Source organism: Vicugna pacos, chromosome 25 (assembly GCF_048564905.1).
Source record: "Vicugna pacos chromosome 25, VicPac4, whole genome shotgun sequence".
In the NCBI taxonomy this organism is placed as follows: Eukaryota; Metazoa; Chordata; class Mammalia; order Artiodactyla; family Camelidae; genus Vicugna; species Vicugna pacos.
The window spans coordinates 31,826,280-31,844,253 of record NC_133011.1 but is presented as its reverse complement, the minus strand read 5'-3'; the positions used below and the strand labels follow the sequence as shown (position 1 = coordinate 31,844,253).

Genomic DNA, 17,974 nt, shown 5'->3' with positions numbered 1-17,974 from the left:
CTGTGAGGAAGTCTTAAAACCTGCATCCTTGGTTTTACCAAATGAAACTCAAACTCCCTAATGCAGCACCCCAGGCAGTCTTGACCTTGGGTCTAGCTGCCTTGATAACTTCACTTTAACCTATCTTTCCTCATTCACCCTTGACCCAAATACAATTTGTCTTCGCAGTTCCCTGAATGTGCCAGGATTTTCCATTTGTTCCTGCCTCCCAGTGCCGCTCCCTCTGTCTGAAATAATCTCTGCCCCTTTCTTCTCTTAACTCACTTCTACTTGCTTATCAAAACCTGGCTCAGGCAATTCTCCTTGCCCCTCCCGCAGAGTCCAATAACACATTGAGCACCACCGACCTATAGTCACCAGTTGACTGGTCTGTCTCTCCTTCTCTACGGTGCCCTTCTTGAGAAGAGACATACGATTGCTCAGCACATCCCTACCTACCCTGGAACAAGTTAAGTGCTCTGTGGATGTTTATGGGGTAATCCCCACGTCAGCTTGGGTCCGCTTGATGCTGAAAATCTGGACACACCCGGCTCCCACTGAGAAGTTCAAATTCCCAGTGTTGATCAAGTTAGGCTGGGTTATTCCGTAATAACAAACACCCCTAAATCTCAATGGCTTAACACAAATAAGAATTATCTCTTACTCATGTGATGTGTTTACCCAGGTTGGCAGGGCGATCTGCTCATTATAGTCCCCCGGGGACTCAGGAGGACAGAGGCGGCTTCTAAATACCTGGTTCCTTGGTCAGCGCCACAGACAGAAGTGAACTCTCATTTATCTGAAAGGCTTTGACTAGAGGATCCTCAAAAGCCCATTTTCTGATTTCTCATAAAGCGTTCACTTTCCAGTTTGACTAGAATTTCCGTGAGAGCAGTTCCTTTAAGTATATTTCAAGAGCTAAGTGGGATGGGGGGGATAAAAGGGCCTGCACACGCACTCACGCACACAGGCACACACGTGCACACCTGCAGCACACCCATGCACGTGGGAGGACACAAACAACAATCAACGGCTGTTTCTGAAATGTCACAGGAGCTTAAAGGCCTGAAGTCATCAGGGCCACCCACCAGGCGTCGGGATGGAAGCGATACGCCTGGTGTTCAGCTATCTGGGCAGTTATGTGCTGCCTGTGAGTTAGGATGCAGGGCCATAACCACACAGGAGTTCCTTCACCTCCTCCTAAAATAAAATCTAATTCCATACATAGTGACATGGGGCAAGTCACTGGATTTGTCTAAAACTCAACTTTGAAACTGGAATGATTAACAGGAGTGATGCCATAATGACAACAGCAGTGACAGCTTACATCCACTGGGCACCCATGTGCGCTTATCGTCTCATTCAGTTCCCACTCTTACACACACACGACTCTATTAACTAGTGCAATTATCCTATTTCTCAGAAAAGGCAACTGAAGCACTGAAGCACGTAGAAGAGCAATTAAGTAACACGCTAGGGCCACACTTAAGTGAAGTTGCACCCAGCTTGAACTTCAGAGCTGGAGCTCTTAATGCTAATTTTATACATCACTGCCGAGAACCAAAATTTGTAAGTGCATTAAATGGGAACGTGTTTAAGGAAAGTTAGTAAAATATAAGGAAGAACTCCCCAAGATTACTATACACAGTTGAAGGCAGGAACCGTGTCACGTTCATCTGAGTGGTCCTTGGCATACAGCAGATGCTTGATAAATATTTGATGTATGCAGTTAACACCACTTCAGGTGATCACTTGCCATATGCCAGTAACCACATAGGGTACTGCAGGATCACGCCCTCCTGACCCAGGCTGGTGCCACCAAGGTTGAAGCACTTGAGTCGGGTGGCAGTCAGTCATTTCTCTTTTCTGGGAATGAGAAAGCTCAAAGGAAGTTTCCAGAGGCTGAGGGGACTTAAATCTGAGTTATATCAAGTTATAGTCAATTTACGATGTTGTGTCAAATTCCAGTGTAGAGCACAATTTTTCAATTATACATGAACATACATATATCCATTCGCACATTTTTTTTTTCACTGTGAGCTACCACAAGATCTTGCATATATGACCGAAAGCAGATGGGCCTGTGGGGGAGGGGCTTGAGAATATATTTGTGGGTGATGGAAATGTTCAACATTTTGACATTGATGGTAGTTATATGATTATATACATTTTTCAAAACTGAAAAACTATAATAGGTACATTATATAAATCATATTTCAGTGATTTAAGTTGACTCAAAACATTACAAAAAAAGAACAAAGCAGAAATATTTTGTACAGGGAAATATATACACGATCTTGTGGTAGCTCACAGCAAAAAAAAATATGACAATGAATATATGTATGTTCATGTATAACTGAATAATTGTGTTCTACATGGAATTTGACACAACATTGTAAAATGACTGTAACTCAATAAAAAACATTTTTAAAAAAAAGCTGAGTTATGTCAATGACTGTAATGTGGAAAGAACAACAGCAGCCAACAAAAACCCTGCTGTTGGAGCCCTCAGAGGTGCCCTGGGTTTTAATCCTTCCCAAGTTCCACTGTTCATCTCTTCCTTTCACACAGTTTCCTACCATGAAATCCCACCCTCCCCACTTTCATTGACTTAAACTGTCCCAAGACTTTTTCTGTTGTTTGCAACCAAAAGAATTGTAACTAATAAAATTAATATTTAATTAGTATTTGTATGGAAAGGTGTTATGGACTAAACATTTGTGTCTCCTCCCAGCCAAGGTTCTTTTGTTGAAACCCTAACCCCCAGTGTGATGGTATTTGCACATTGAAGCTTTGGGAGACAATTAGGCCATAAGGGTGGAGCCCTCCTGAATGGGATCAGTGCCCTTATAAGAAGAGACAAGAGAGATGATCTCTCTCTCTCTGCCGTCTGAGGGCACAGCAAGAAGTGGTCGTTTATAAGCCAGGACCCAACCTTGCTGGCACCCTAATCTCAGACTTTCCAGCCTCCAGAAATTTGAGGGGAAAAAATGTGTTTTTAAGCAAACCCAGTCTATGATATTTTGCTACTACAGTCCAAACTGACTAGCTAGGAGAAACTTTGGGGGTAAAAATATACTTATTAGAGTAGAAAATGAGAAAAGTAAAATAACCAGCCCAAAGCAGTGTTCCTTCATCCTTAAAATTTAGAATGCATGAGACTTCCCTAAAGCCGAGGTCAGGGTAATTACCATCAGGGGGCTTTTTGTAAATAAAGTTTTACTGAAACACAGCCACACCATTCACGACAGTTTGCATGCCATCTATGACTACCTTCATGCTGCAACCTCAGAGTTGTGTAGGTGTGACAGAGAACACACGGCCAGCAAAGACTAGAATATTTACCATCTTGGCCTTTATAGAAAAACTCTGCCAACTCCTGATCTGAGCTTAGTAGAAAATGTGCCTTCTTGCCCTGAAGTCCCACAGATTCGGATTCTGCAGGTCTGAGTCGACACTCGGGACTGCCTTTTCACAAGCACCCCAGGTGCTCTGCAGGGCAGACCTTCAGGTACAGCGGTCTAGACGCTAAAATACAAGCCCGTTATGGCCTTAAGGCTCTTCCTAACTGTGACCTCGTATCGTTGCCCCTCTGCAGCCTCCAACCCCGCCACCCCACAGCTCAGGTTCTGCTCGCCGCCTAGTTTGGTCCCTCTGGGCCTTTGACTGTGCCGCTGCCTCTGCCCGGAAGTCCATCCCCACCTGATCCACTACCTGCATCTGTCTGACGCTTCCAGTCTCCACTCAGGTGTTGCCTGCTCTGGGAGGCCTTGTTAGCCCTCGGTCCATCCTGGAGTCCCTTGTTACCTTAGTCAGCAGCAGTGGTGACCCCGCTCCCTACAAGTCACCTCCTTGCTGTCCTGTAACCAGCTTCTTCTCCAGCTGTTCTTTTTCTCCCCAAATTAGAGACATACCTCTCTCTTAGTTTCTCCAAAGAACAATTAAGACTGTGAGGGTTAGCAAAACTCTACTGAAAATCAGGTATAACAGAAGGAAGTTAAAGTTAGAAGGAAGGAAGGAAGAGAGAGAGAGAGAGAGGAAGGAAGGAAGGAAGGAAGGAGAAAGAAAGGAAGAAAGGAAGAAGGAAGGAAAGAAAGAAAGAAAGAAAGAAAGAAAGAAAGAAAGAAAGAAAGAAAGAAAGAAAGAAAGAAAGAAAGAAGAAAGAAAGAAAGAAAGAAAGAAGGAAGGAAGGAAGGAAGGAAGGAAGGAAAGAAAGAAAGAAAGAAAGAAAGAAAGAAAGAAAGAAAGAAAGAAAGAAAGAAAGAAAGAAAGAAAGAAAGAAAGAAAGAAAGAAGGAAGGAAGGAAGGAAGGAAGGAAGGAAGGAAGGAAGGAAGGAAGGAAAGAAAGAAAGAAAGAAAGAAAGAAAGAAAGAAAGAAAGAAAGAAAGAAAGAAAGAAAGAAAGAAAGAAAGAAAGAAAGAAAAAAGAGAGGGAGGGAGGGAGGAAGGAAGGAAGAAAGAAAGAAGACTGAATCTAAGGCCAGCCCCACAGCCTGGAACAGAACAGGAGCTCATGACTTGTTAAACGGTTGGATGAGTGAATCCTGGTGCCCCTTGAATCATATGGTCCCTTCTTTCTCAACTTTGCAGCAATATTCCTTGGACTCAGCTTCCCTTCATCAAGTCTTGGTCTTCAAATCCCTTTTTCCCCCAGAAGAAATTATTTTCTTCCCCAGCCAGATCAGGATAATCTATAAAGATTTAGCTTTGTTTTATTATATAGATCCACCTGACCCTCCTGAACTCCCCACTGCAGAATAGGTAAGACTTTGTTTTACTTTGCAGACAAATAGGAGGCTTTTATAGCATTTTTCTTAATAACAGAGAGAAAGAGACAAGAGATAGAGATAGAGGGATGAAGGGAAGGAGAGGAGGGAAAGAAAGAGAGAGAGAAGGAAATAAGGGAAGGAGAGAGGGAGGGAAGGAAAAAGAAAAAAAGACTTTCTTAAATAGAAAGAAAAGAAGAAGTAGAGGGGGGAAGAACAGAAGGAGGGAGGGAAGGACAGAAAAAGAAAAGAGAGACAAGAGAGAGGAAAAGGGGAGGGGGGAGGAGAGAGGGAGATTAGTTTTTCCCCAAAGATGCAGTTTGATATGAAACTTCATAATAGCACTCTGACCTGTTACAGAACAAACACTTCTCTGTGCCAAGGACCTCACAGTCTCATTTGGACCTTTTAGATATCTTTTGGGATATATGCTATTGTATTATTGTTCCTAATCTGCAGATAAGGACACTAAGAGGGGGGAAGTTAAGTTACGTGGTCGAGGTCACTGGGCTGCCTAGCGGAAGTCAGATCCGACTGCCAGACTGTGTGCCTCCCCCTCAGATGTGTTACCTGTCCTGTAATGAGTAGACGTGGGTCCCAGTTCTGATGGGAAATTCCTCTAACCTCTCTGTGCCTCAGCTATAAAAGGAAAGGATGTGAGTCTCTAATATCGCTTCTTGTAAGTCAATGGTTTTATTATCACCACAACATCCTGGACTTCTTAGAATGTAAGACAGTCCATTATTTCTTGCATCACTAAGAAAGAAAAAAAAAACATGCTTCTAATTAAACTACAAAGCGATGCTTTTTACCACTTAGAATTTTTTAAATGTGTACGTATTGAAAGAGCATTTTTAAACATAGCTAAGTATAGATTTCAACATATATCACACTGGGATATAAGTGGCATAAATTGGGGAATATATTTCTGAAACATTCTAAGTGCTACTCTTCAGAATCACTTTTCAGCTCAGAGTCATTAGTGTCCGTATTTTCCAGAAAATACCATATTCTATGCCATCAAGAGCACTGGTGTTGAGTGATTTCATTTCTTAAAAGGATGTTCACTCTTGTCTCCTGGATGCTCTTTCAAGCTGTTTACCCTTATTCTTCAGGCTTTAATTCTGGCACTTTCTGGATCTTACCAGATGATGTCAGCAGAAGATTTTGTGGATGACTTCAGGAAGATGCGTTGTCAAAGTTTAGATCTGTGGTCCTTTGTCAATTTGAGGGTCCAGGACCAATGGGCCTTCTATGTTGGGACCCCCTATACAGGGCCACCTCTCCACTCCAAGTCATCTCACCTCAGGGACTCAGATAAAGTTGGGTGTGGTGGGGTCGTAGGCTTTGAGCACCTGGAGGACTCATAACCAAATCCTGACTTCCAGCCATCAGCCGCACCAGGGCAAAGCCAAAGAACGAAGCTTTATGTGTGACGATATCCTTCTGGGTTCTGTAGCCACGTCCAGACATTATTTTTTGGCGACCCTCCTGGGGTTTGTAAGGAGTACACTCAAGTCTAATTTATCAGTCTGACTAATAGTGTGCACAGTCGTTAAAGAGTAACCACAGCTTTAACGAAGACAAAAGGGCACCAGATGTCCCCTTTGATCGTAACTGGGGCTACTTTGACTCAGCCCTCCCTATTCTTCCCTTTCCTTACCTGGCTCCGCCTGGTCCTCACTCGTGCTCTGTCATGCCTCCCTATGTCTTTTCTCCTGTTTAGTAGTAAACTCATGAACTTTAAATCCTCTGCTGATCCTGAGTCCCATTCCTGAATCATCTAGATGAATCACTGTGTAGACTTGAGGCCTCAGTTTCCTCATCTGTACTATGGGGGGAATGGCATCTACCTTGCAGGGTTCTTGTGTGGATTTAATAATTAAAGGATGTGGAAGTGCTGGGTCTTAGCCAGAGAAGGCGGAAAACAAGTAAACAAACTAGATATGATGGTTACAGACAGTAAGGGGTCCTCCGTGGGAAGTAAACAGACATTTTGGGTTGCAAAATTCTGGGAACAAGTAGCTTAAGTGGAATGGCCAAGGAGGTGACTTCTGAGTGAGACCAGAATGGCGCAGGCAAGCGGTGATCTGGAAAAGCACTCTCAGCAGAGGGAACACCAAGCGCTGGCGGAGAGCGGCCGGTCCTCTTACCTTGGCTAATAATCTTGGCTAGTAATCGAGCTCCAGTGCCTATTTGTCTTTCAAAGCCTGATCTAAGTGTCTTCCGATATCCCCACAGTTTATATCCATTTATCCATCAAAGAATGAATCAATGAATGAATGAATGAATGAATTGCAAGAAGTGCAAAATGCTCCTAAGTGCAACAGGAACCTCGTGAGCAAGTTTAAGCTAAGAAGGGTTATCCTCTCATTTACACGATGCCCCTTACCCCAAGTCGCTCGTGACTTTATAAAAATAATAATTACCCCAGGAACCATACAAGACTTCTCCTTCCTATATCTTATGAATTAAATATAAAGAAATGCTTTTCTGTCATTCTGTTTAGTGTGCCACTGAAGGTTGTTTTCTTTGTTATAATGGCTTTGTTTTGGTTTTAGTTTTAAGAAACTTATGGTTTACAGGGGCCATCAGATAGTGTATCGATTATCTATTGATACATAACAAATAACCACAAACCTTAGGGATTTCAAGCAATAACTATTTACTGTCTCACAGTGTATGTGGATCACAAATTCAAGAGCAACTTAACTGGGCGATTCTGACTGAGGGCCACTCATGAGGTTGCGGCCAGCTCTCAGCGGGACCTGCATCACCTGAAGGCTTGACTTCGGGGCAGGAAGGGGGGGTTCCTCCAATGGCTTCTGGAAGAGGCATCAGTTCCGCTCTTACTGTTGGTAGGAGGCCTCAGCTTCTCACCGTGTGGGCTTCTCTGTCCAACTGCCTGAATGTCCTCACAACACGGTGGCTGGCTGCCCCAAGAGAAGTCAAGGTGGAATGATCTAGCCTTCGAAAAAAACATCCCACCCTTCCTGCTGCACTCTGTTGGTCACACAGACTAGTTCTAATACAGTGTTGGAGGAGATTATGCAGGGCATAGACACCAGGAGGCAGGGGGTTGCTGGGGGTCATCTCCGAGTCTGGCTACCACAAATGGGCAAAGACGAGGTGATCGGATAGAGGTGAGATGGCGATGTATAGTTTGCTAAGGAAAGAGCTAAAAGGGACTCTAAGATCATCTCTGCTGCCTATCCAAGATCCATTCCACCACATGCTTCTTTGTATCAGATCCCTTGATCACCAGGTGGCCCCAAGTCCTGATTTAGGGTTAAGCAAGGGGTACAGCTCTGGCCAGTGAGATTTTTGTGGAAGTCGTCTAGAGGATTCTAGAAAGACTTTTTCACCTCTGATAATAATTTTTAAAAAGAAGGTCTGAGGAGAAATTCTGAACAACGTGCCTACTTCTGCCTTTCTCTTTCTGAGTGCTATAAGAGAAAGAATGCTTAGAGATGCTGTAACGATCTTGTAACCATGATGAAAAGGCCAAAGGAATTCTGGAGTGCCAGCACAAAGCCCCTGATATAATTAACTTCCTGAACCAAACCAGCAACTCTCTACAACCATAATTTGTATTGTATAAGAAAAACACACTCCTGTTTGTTTAAGCCATTCTTATTTGGGTTCTGCCATTCTTTGCACCCAAAAGCATTTCTAATTTATACAGGCATCTAACCTAGAAATAGGAGGAAGAAAGTGACATGTGGGCTAAGAGCAGAAGGGTGGGGAGAAGGAGAGCTCCAGGCAAAGGGGAGCTGGCTGAGAGCAAGATGAGCAACAATAAGAAAGGGGCCAGAGAGAGAAGCAATAGACACTCCTAGAGGTGTTTGTCTTCCAGTTTAAGGCATATGACGGCAAAACAGACTCATTGCAATGTTTCCAGCAAGAAAGTGACACGATTGGCACCGGGTAAGGGCAGGTGGGGAATTGTCGAACATCAGTAGATAGAAAGCACCAGTCACGTAGGATGGGGAAGGGGCTCCGGGGATGCGTTGCACAAAGAGGTACAGATCGTTGACGATATTGTACTGTAAACTAAGAAATCGCTGGCAGGGTGAGTTTTATGGGTTTTTTACTCACAATAAAAAATACGATTATATTTTTTAATTGAGGATGATCACTGCAGTTGGAGAACGGAGGCAGAAGACAAGGACAGAGACATGTTCATTCTATTGAAATAATCTAAGTGGGAGAGGATGGTAGCCAGAAAAAAGAAAACGGCAGTGAAGGTGGAGGAGCTAGAAGAAGGCTGAGATCTGTTCTGTCAGCAGTGAGCAGGTCCTGGTCCTTGGGAACAGTGAGCTCTTCTCTACTGGGCATTTGTGATGCATGACACACCATATCAGGTATTTTCTGTGAACTACCTTTAGTCTTCACAAAACCAGGCAAAGTCACATTTCCCCTCATATTGTGAAAGTTCAAAAGTGTTAAGCAACTTGAGCAAGGTCACAGAGCTAGCATCTTGTAAAGTCACAACTCAAGAATGAGTCTTCCTTACTACAAAGTCAACTCATTCCACTAAACCATGGCTTCCATCCATTAAACCATGGCCTCAGTCCACTAAGCCACGACTTCAGGTAAACACAATATTTAATGATTCCAGTAAGGATCTGAGAACTAGACCAGTCACTTCTGAACATTTTTTTGTACTCCAATCCACGTTAAGAAATCCACTTTAAATTGTGCCCAGTACACATAGTATGTGTGTATGTGTATGTTAGTGTGTAGCTCATGATATTGTAATACCAGGAGTTTGATACAGTATTTGTCTGAAGTTTTATCAAGTTTTCTTCTGTCCTTAACTTCAGAGAAGAAGTATTTGGTTGTAAAAGGATGACTTTATATAGGGTAGCAAGATGCACTTATCCTTATGATTCCATTCTACTCTTTTTAAAATCTATACTTTAAATGCTAATTGTGACCCACCAAGTTGATTTCATGACCCAGGATTTGGTTGGAACCCACAGTGTGAAAAACAAAACAAAACAAAACAAAACACTGTCCAGGCGGAGGGTTGAGTCTCATCCGTTCTGTATATGTGGATCATATTTTGAGATATTAATGTATGAGGTTTGATTTTGTGTACTCCCTTTTTCCCTTCCTTCATTCAAGCCTTCTAAAAGTCACTTCTATAAGAGATGAACAGAAAGCGAAAAATAGTCTTTCCAACTTCTGTTTTTATTAAAAAAAAATTGCTAAGAGAACAGGAAATATCAGGTGAGCTTAGAAGAAACATAAAGCAAAGATTCTCACCAGACGAAAGGAGATTCTCTTTCCCTGGGGCAGAAGGAAAGAAAGCAAGAGACAGACAAAGAGACAGAGAGACAGATGGGAACAGAGAGAGAGTGAACTACTGCCTTGTAAATGATGGCTTCCCAGCAGTGTCCCAGAGAGGATCCAACACCCTCACGAGGAGAGGCAGTGTGCTATGTCAAGCACATGGGACCATAAGCAGACATGTGAAAGCTTTCCTGTCTGTGTTCGAAGGAAGCAATGCAGAGGCTGCTGGTCCCACAGGGATCATGTGATTAGGACCAAAGGCTGCCTGCATCAGTGGTGACATTTATGGATAGAGAGCCAAAGACAGAGGGCATGCACATTCATGGATGCGTCCCCTTCTCCCCCCGCCACACACACATATACTTGAGCGCTTCATAAGAGCCCGCAACTATGGCATCTTCCTGGGACTAGGAGCTCAAGAAGGATGCAAGTTAAATGTCTCACAATCCAGGGGAAAACAAAAATACATTCTTTTTTTAAAGGCAAAGAGATATGTTTCTTTCACACTCAATTAATGGACTGAGATCCATATATACAACTACATAAATGATATAAATTTACTTCTAATGTTATCTATAAACTTTTAGACTAAATATTTTACATAGATCCCAGGGTTCTCCAGGAGGAAAATGGCAATAAGGTGAAATATTTTAAAAAATAAGAAGTTTATGGTTTTAAAATAAGAATCAGGTAGATTTAAAAAGAGAGAAAATAGGGGGAAATGAGCTGGTTTGTTTCCCAATGAATCTGATCATTTTGCCCTAAGACTTCTTAAGTGTGTCAAATTAGAAAGCAGGTGTTAAACCATGGACAAATGAAGATTTAGTGATGTAGGTGAACTACCTGGAAACCCTCTTACTATTTATTTTATTACTGCTTCTTTTAAGTCGCTTCTTAATAGTTTCTTCAATGGGCTGAGCATGTGTGTATGTTCCTGTTATTTCAGTAAGTGAAGTCTTCATAAGTGATGTCACAGTAAGTTCATATTCTAGTTACACCAGAGACAAGAGAATCATCTTTTAAGGAGAAGAAAACTATGCTTAAGTCTATCTCCCTTGAAGATGTCTTTCTCTGACGATGTCTTCCTCTGACTTGCCTGACTGATGAATTCTGCATATAAATACGCTGTCTCAGAATTGCTTTCCCACTGATGAGACGCTCTTCTCTCAGGCACCAAAATCTAATTTAAACTAGTTCCCGTGAGGATCCAAAATGTATACAAAAATTTCCCTGTCTTATGTTTCACAAAGCAAAGAAAATACATGATGGGAATGAAGGAGACGTTTTGGCTTTTCTGTTGTCTATTGTGCTGCATTACAGATGAAATGCGCGTGTGTAGTTTTCACTCTTCGGCCATTTCCATGGCTGAACCCTACTTAGTTTAGACATTGACTTTTCCTGGAGTTCTGTCAAAGCAGTTAATGCCTCTGATATTTCCTAAGAGCAGTGCTCCAGGTAAAGCAAGGATGTCCCTTTTATTCTCCTTCCCCCAGTTTTGTTGAGGTTTTATATATATATATATATATATTATATATATTTAAGGTATACAACTTGGTGTTTTGATATACCGTATGAGTTCATCACAATCAAGTAATTAACATATCTGTCACCTCACAGAGGTACCATTTTCTTTGTTGTTGTGTTTTTCCTTTGTCTATGTGAGAGAATTTAAGATCTGTCCTCTTAGACAATTTCATGTACTTTTCCTTTAAGGACTTCCAGCTTTGAAAGCTGCCTTGTCATAAACACCCTCGTTCCCTTTGGAAATAGGATCTCTCTGGTTTCAGGTCCTCTTCCTGAACTGAGTCCATCTTTTCTTTTACATGTGAATATTTTATATGTCTTCAGTGAGTGTTAGGGTTTCTATGGGTCTTCTGCAAAGGGCACAGCTCTTATAGAAATTGAGTTCATATATTAAAATAGTTAACCTTGAAAGTCAAAGATGCATTGTAGAGAAACAAAATTCCCTTTCTTAAACATATCTACTATAAAAGTGGCCAAGGGCATGCAGCACCATCATGAAACAAATATGTTATTTTCCAATGAGACAGGAGGATGTTTCTTCATTTACCATCGCTACCTAAATGAAGTACAACAATTAGTTTATTTTCGTTAAATCTAATACGTGAAAAATCTGCTTTTTCACAGACTGTAGAAATAATGTCTATGGTTTGAACTGAACAAAACCTAACAGACCCTCTGTCTAAACAAGAATTCGTTCTGCTACCATCATCCATTCGGAGTCATCCTACCAGACTTCTCAAAGCCTAAACATCTCAGAAGTCTCTTATTTAATTTGCACTTGGAAAGTCAAAATATATTTGACATTTGCATGTCTATCAGTCCTATTCAAATTAAGTCAAATGTGTTGACTGCTTGTGACAGCATTTTTATTAAACATGTAGATGCTAGATTTATACAATATAAATTTAATTGCTGGAATTTTGCTATCGGATGAGATCCTGGGCAAGTTAGCCAAGTGGAGGCTCAATATCTTAGTCAGTAAAATGGAGGTAATAAAAAAAATTGAGCAAGATTTAGCTCAGAGAATTGCTGAGATGATTAAATGAGATGACTGTAAAGACAGTTGTAAAGGGAGAAATATTCCATACACTGTTGCTAATCTTATTATCTTTATGTGCACTATCATTGCTAGAAACTGGGTGATATGGACCCATGGAAACTCAGTTTTTCTTTCAGTGAGCTCACCTCTTCATAGGGAGAAGTGAGAGACAAATGAGTAAGCAAATGGTTTATACGCAGTCCCTGAAGTAAGAACCATACAAGGAGAACCCAGAACAGACTTCTGAACAACAGAAAAGGAAACCATCAGTTCTCACTGGGAATTTCAGGATAGCCTCTGTGCAGAGACAACATTGCTCAAGCTTTGAAGGACAAGGTGAGTAGTGTTTTGAGAGAACGATATGGAGGGAAGAGGAAGAAATAGCAAGGCAAGGGACCTGTGTACAAAAAGACATTGAGTTGGCAAAATACTGTCCCTGGAACATAGTTGAGACTCAGCCATAATAAATACGCAAGAAATTTTAAAAAGCATTGTGCGAGATCCGTTATAGCCTGAAAGCAGTGTGTCGACTTCTCCTGTTCAAGTGATATCATTTGGTGGTTTCCATATTCCAAAAAGCCTCTCCATATGTGTCCTGAGCCAATGCTGTCATTCAAAAACAGAATATGCTTGTCATCCCAACAAGAAGAATAACATTTGAATCTAATTGTGTCATTCATGCTTTTGTTTTCAAACAGCATGTCCTAAACATCCCTACAGCAGAGGAACTTTCAGAGGAGTCAGTTGACCAGATACAATGTTTTCTCCTTGATATGTTAGTTTCAGCTCTGAGTTCATGAAATTCTTTGAGTTTCTCTCTGTAGCATGCTATGCTCCTTCATCAGCCTGAGTCATTTTATCTGATTGGGTCCAGTCTCCCCTTCCTTGGCATGCCTCCTTTTGCTGCTGAATAAATCATCCTGGTATATGTCCAGGAGGAAGATTTTCATAGGAAAGTTCCATCTGCCTTCAACCCCTCATTTATTCAGGCTGAGTTCTCAGGCTCCCAAGGAGAAAGAATTGAGAAAATAAAGAGGTGTCTTCCACTGCCAAGTTTACTAATATGGTCATTAGCACAGATGACTTGGGGCTATGCCTGCAGGGAGAGGACACAGCTCCCCACACATCCTGGCACAGGGTTGGCAGGAACCCACCTCCCTCCCCCTCCCAGCCCTCTGCCCTTTTTGAGCTCCCTGCCTCAAATCAAGATACTTAATACCCACCCCAGAGTTTCAAAAGAGCTGGCCAGGCAGAGTCCAAGGAATTTAGGAAGGGAGAAGCAAGTAGCATTTCTTTCTCAGGGAGGTAAGGCCTGGGATTATGCCATTAAGGTCTAAATAACCACAAAACCGAGTTTGGGGGGAAGTGCTTCGTCCTTAACTTCCAGCCCCATGGGATAGGCCAGCTATTCTGGGAGATTTTTACTGTTAACAAATTAATTTCTCTACAAACTGGGTTTAAAATGGAATCGGCCTTCTTTCAATTTAAAATTAAGCATTTAATTTTGTTCCTGTTCGTGAGGGATGGCAGACTACAACTCTAAAGGTCTAGAATTAAAGGAGTCTTTTCCAGGGTGTATCGCATCCCGGAAATCCACTGTTAACGGATTGGGGGAAATGTTAAAGAGTTTTCTTCCCACTTTGGAGGGAAATTTTATGTGCAAGGCGTTTGACCAGTTCTGGGTTTAAAGTGAAACCCGTGTGTGTGGAAAAGAGACTTAAATAGGAAATAATGAAATCTCGTATTTCTGGGACACGGCGGACACAAATAACCCTGGAGATGGTGCATTCGGTTGAGGATGGGCATATGGAAAGCCATTCTTGCCCAGGGCAGGCAAAGGGAGGGGAGTTTCTCCTACGGAGAGCAAGAGAAATCATCCGCTCCAGAGGGCCTGAGTGGGTGGCGGGGAGATCTTTGGGGCTTTCATGGGACGCCGCTAGGAGCCGAGAAAGCGCCCAGGGCCTGACGTCATTGGCCATCAGCTGACTGTGCACAGGGCCCGGGCTCCACCGGCTGCAGCCGCAGTCGCGGTGGCGGATCTGGAGGCCGCCGCAGCTCCGCCACCTGCAGCCGGGCTCGAGACTGCGGCGGCCGCGCTCGGCGGGGGCGCAGGCAGCACGCGCCCGCCGGCCTGCGCCTGGGTCCGCCCCGAGCGCCGCCAGGCGCTTTGTCTGCAGCCGCTCGCCAGAGCTCCGCGGGCGGGAAACCTGGGCTCGAGCGCGCGGCAGGAAATACGTTCCCCAAGTCCTTGTCCTCGAGCCATATGCCAGGCGGGGAGAAACGTGGCGTGCGAGGCGCTCCAGGGGCCCTGGCATTCGAACGCCTCGCGCCCTCCACCCCTCCGGTTTGGTGTAGTAAAGGGACTGCCTAGGGACGCTGCCTGCCTCTGCGATTGCGGCTCCTTGGGGTATTTTGCCTTTAGCTCAAAAGTTGGCTTTGCCAAAAGACGCCCCAGTGGGGAGAGCGTAAAGGAGACCCTCTACTCTGTGGCGCTGAGCTCTCGGAGTCCGTGGGCAAAGCGGCCTACGAGTCCTGGCTCCGCACCTGCCGAGGACCAGAGCCAGCGCCTAAAAAAGAACAGCGGAGGAACCGGCCCGCGCTGCCAGCTGGAGCGCTGGATCTGCGCCCCGGGAGACGGCCGGGGGCGCCCGCCCCAACCCGCAGTCGTCCCCTCCCACGCCGGTCTGCGCGCGCTGCCGCCTTCAAGACCTGGGGTGTCCAGGACAGAGCTGGGCGCCAGGTCCGCGCCACCGCTGCCCTTCCACCTCCTGTTCCGGGGGCGTGGCTTGGCGCGAGGGCGGGTTTAAGTCGCCGCGGGTGTCTGCCCGCTCTGACAGGTCTCCAAATTCCTCCCTGTCGCCAGGTGCCCGCAGCACACTTCAGAGCGCCAGGGTGGCACGCGGCGCTTCCCTGGATCCGGTGGCGACTCAGCGACTTCCCCGCGGCCTCAGGCCTCCCTTCTTGCCCAAACCTTACAGCCGCCGCACCTAGCCCAGCTTCGGTCCTTAGCCTCAGGGATCTGCAACGGCGGCTTCGCTTCGTTCCCAGAGCTGTTGGCTTTGGAGCCCTCTACCACTTTTTCCTGCCCTCGCCTCCCGCTGCTCCCAGTTCCGGGCCTAATGGACTCCAAGGAGCGAGGTGAAGGGGGTGAGAACTGTGCCCCGCGACCCCTCGGAAGCACAGCTGGAAGGGCTGACTTCGTCGTATAGCCGCGACTGGAACCCCCTTCCCCGAGGGATGAGTCCGGCCAGAACCAGCGCTGCGCTCTCAGTCTTCGCTCAGGAAGTGGAGGCAGCCAGAAATAAACCAGGGAGGGAGCTTCAGCACATCCCCTCTTCCGAATTAACTGTTCGGTGACTTGTTAGCCCTGAGGCTACCACCTCTCCAATCCTCCCGCGGGGCACCCGCCACCTTACGGTCTCCCAATCCTCCCCCATCATTGCCCCCGCCCCAAGCTCCGCCCCGGCTCCCCATCCCGGCGCAATGGAGTTCTCTGAAGGGCTCAGTTCCAGCCACAGCTGCTAACTTCTTACCCATCTGCGCCGCCGGTCACCCTCGACCAGCCCCCCTGCAGCCGCCGAGTCGTGGGCGTCCCGAGCCCAGTGCCGCAGCCAGGACCCGCCCGGCGCGCAGCTGAAGCACTGAGCCCAGGCTCCTGGGCGCCTCTTGGAGAGCAAAGGCTGCGCCAAGACGCTGAGTCGAGAACCAGCCAGGAAGCCAGAACCAGAGAAGGGGGCTACGCGGCTCAGAGCGCCGCGTCTTCTGCGGACAAATAGCCACAGCAGCCACGCACCCAAGCTGCGCGGGCTGGCCGGAGGGCGACGCGCGAGGACGCAGGGGTCTGCGGCGATCTTCCAGACGCCCTTTGCCCCCGGGCGCACTATGACCTGACGTGCGGGGGCCTCCTGCCCAGGGCGGCCGGGGATTGAAGGGCTGGCCGCCCAGCTCCCACCACGCCGCCTTTGGGGCTTTAGGAACCCCCTCCTCTCCCCCCGCGGCCTCCCCGGGTTCTGCGCCTCCCTCCCGGCGGCCCGGCGCCATGGAGCTCTCCGATGTGCGCTGCCTCAGCGGCAGCGAGGAACTCTACACCATCCACCCGACGCCCCCGGCCGGCGACGGCGGGAGCGGCTCGCGGCCGCAGCGGCTGCTGTGGCAGACGGCGGTGCGGCACATCACCGAGCAGCGCTTCATTCACGGGCACCGGAGCGGCGGCGGCGGCGGCGGCGGCGGCGGCGGCGGGAGCGGAGGCTCCTGCAAAGCCTCGGACCCTGTAGGCGGCGGCCCCAACCACCACGCGTCGCAGCTGTCCGGCGACTCAGCGCTGCCCCTCTACTCGCTGGGCCCCGGGGAGAGAGCGCACAGCACCGGCGGCACCAAAGTCTTCCCGGAACGCAGCGGGAGCGGCAGCGCCAGGGGCAGCGGGGGCGGGGGCGACCTGGGCTTCCTGCACCTCGACTGCGCCCCGAGCAACTCGGATTTCTTCCTCAGTGGGGGCTATAGCTACCGAGGGGTCATTTTCCCCACCCTGCGCAACTCCTTCAAGTCCCGGGATCTGGAGCGCCTCTACCAGCGCTACTTCCTGGGCCAGAGGCGCAAATCGGAGGTGGTGATGAACGTGCTGGACGTGCTGACCAAACTCACCCTCTTGGTTCTCCACTTGAGCCTGGCCTCGGCCCCCATGGACCCGCTCAAGGGCATCCTGCTGGGCTTCTTCACTGGCATAGAGGTGGTGATCTGCGCCCTGGTAGTGGTCAGGAAGGACACCACCTCGCACACGTACTTGCAGTACAGCGGCGTGGTCACCTGGGTGGCCATGACCACCCAGATCTTAGCCGCAGGTCTCGGCTACGGGCTGCTGGGGGACGGCATCGGCTACGTGCTCTTCACGCTCTTCGCCACCTACAGCATGCTGCCGCTGCCGCTCACCTGGGCCATCCTGGCCGGCCTGGGCACCTCCTTGCTGCAGGTAGTCCTCCAAGTGGTCATCCCCAGGCTGGCGGTCATTTCCATCAACCAGGTAACTCCTGTCTGCCTTGCTCGTCCGGTGACTTCCCCCGGGGTGTTTTAGAAATAGCTTTCTAAGAGGCAGGATGGCCTGGCCCACTTGGAGTCCCCTCCCCCAGCCTGGCACAGTGCCTGGCACCTAGGAGGCCCTGGGCATTGTTGCGATGGTATTTCTCTCTTCTTAGAGGAACTGGAACTAAATGACCCCTGAAGTTTCTACCAACTCTACCCTTCTACTCTGGTTCTGTGAGTAATTCTTCTGTGACCTTAGCTAAGAAGTCGCCTACTTTCTGCTTCTGCTCCTCGCCCATCCCCCAGGGTCTGTAGTCTCTGGAGCAGGAGACAGCAGGGGCGGAGAAGCACCC

The 17,974-nt window shown here is 46.8% G+C and overlaps 1 protein-coding gene across 1 annotated transcript in view; it reads left to right on the top strand.

Annotated features, from left to right (window-relative positions):
* Positions 1 to 14,613: 14,613 nt before the first annotated feature.
* Positions 14,614 to 17,974, top strand: part of ADCY8 (adenylate cyclase 8) — a 196,475-nt gene continuing 193,114 nt past the window's right edge. The window contains exon 1 of the mRNA XM_031690382.2: positions 14,614 to 17,622. Within this exon, the coding sequence (XP_031546242.1) occupies positions 16,645 to 17,622 (978 nt within the window). The 5' untranslated portion in view covers positions 14,614 to 16,644. The remainder of the gene's footprint in view (positions 17,623 to 17,974) is intronic.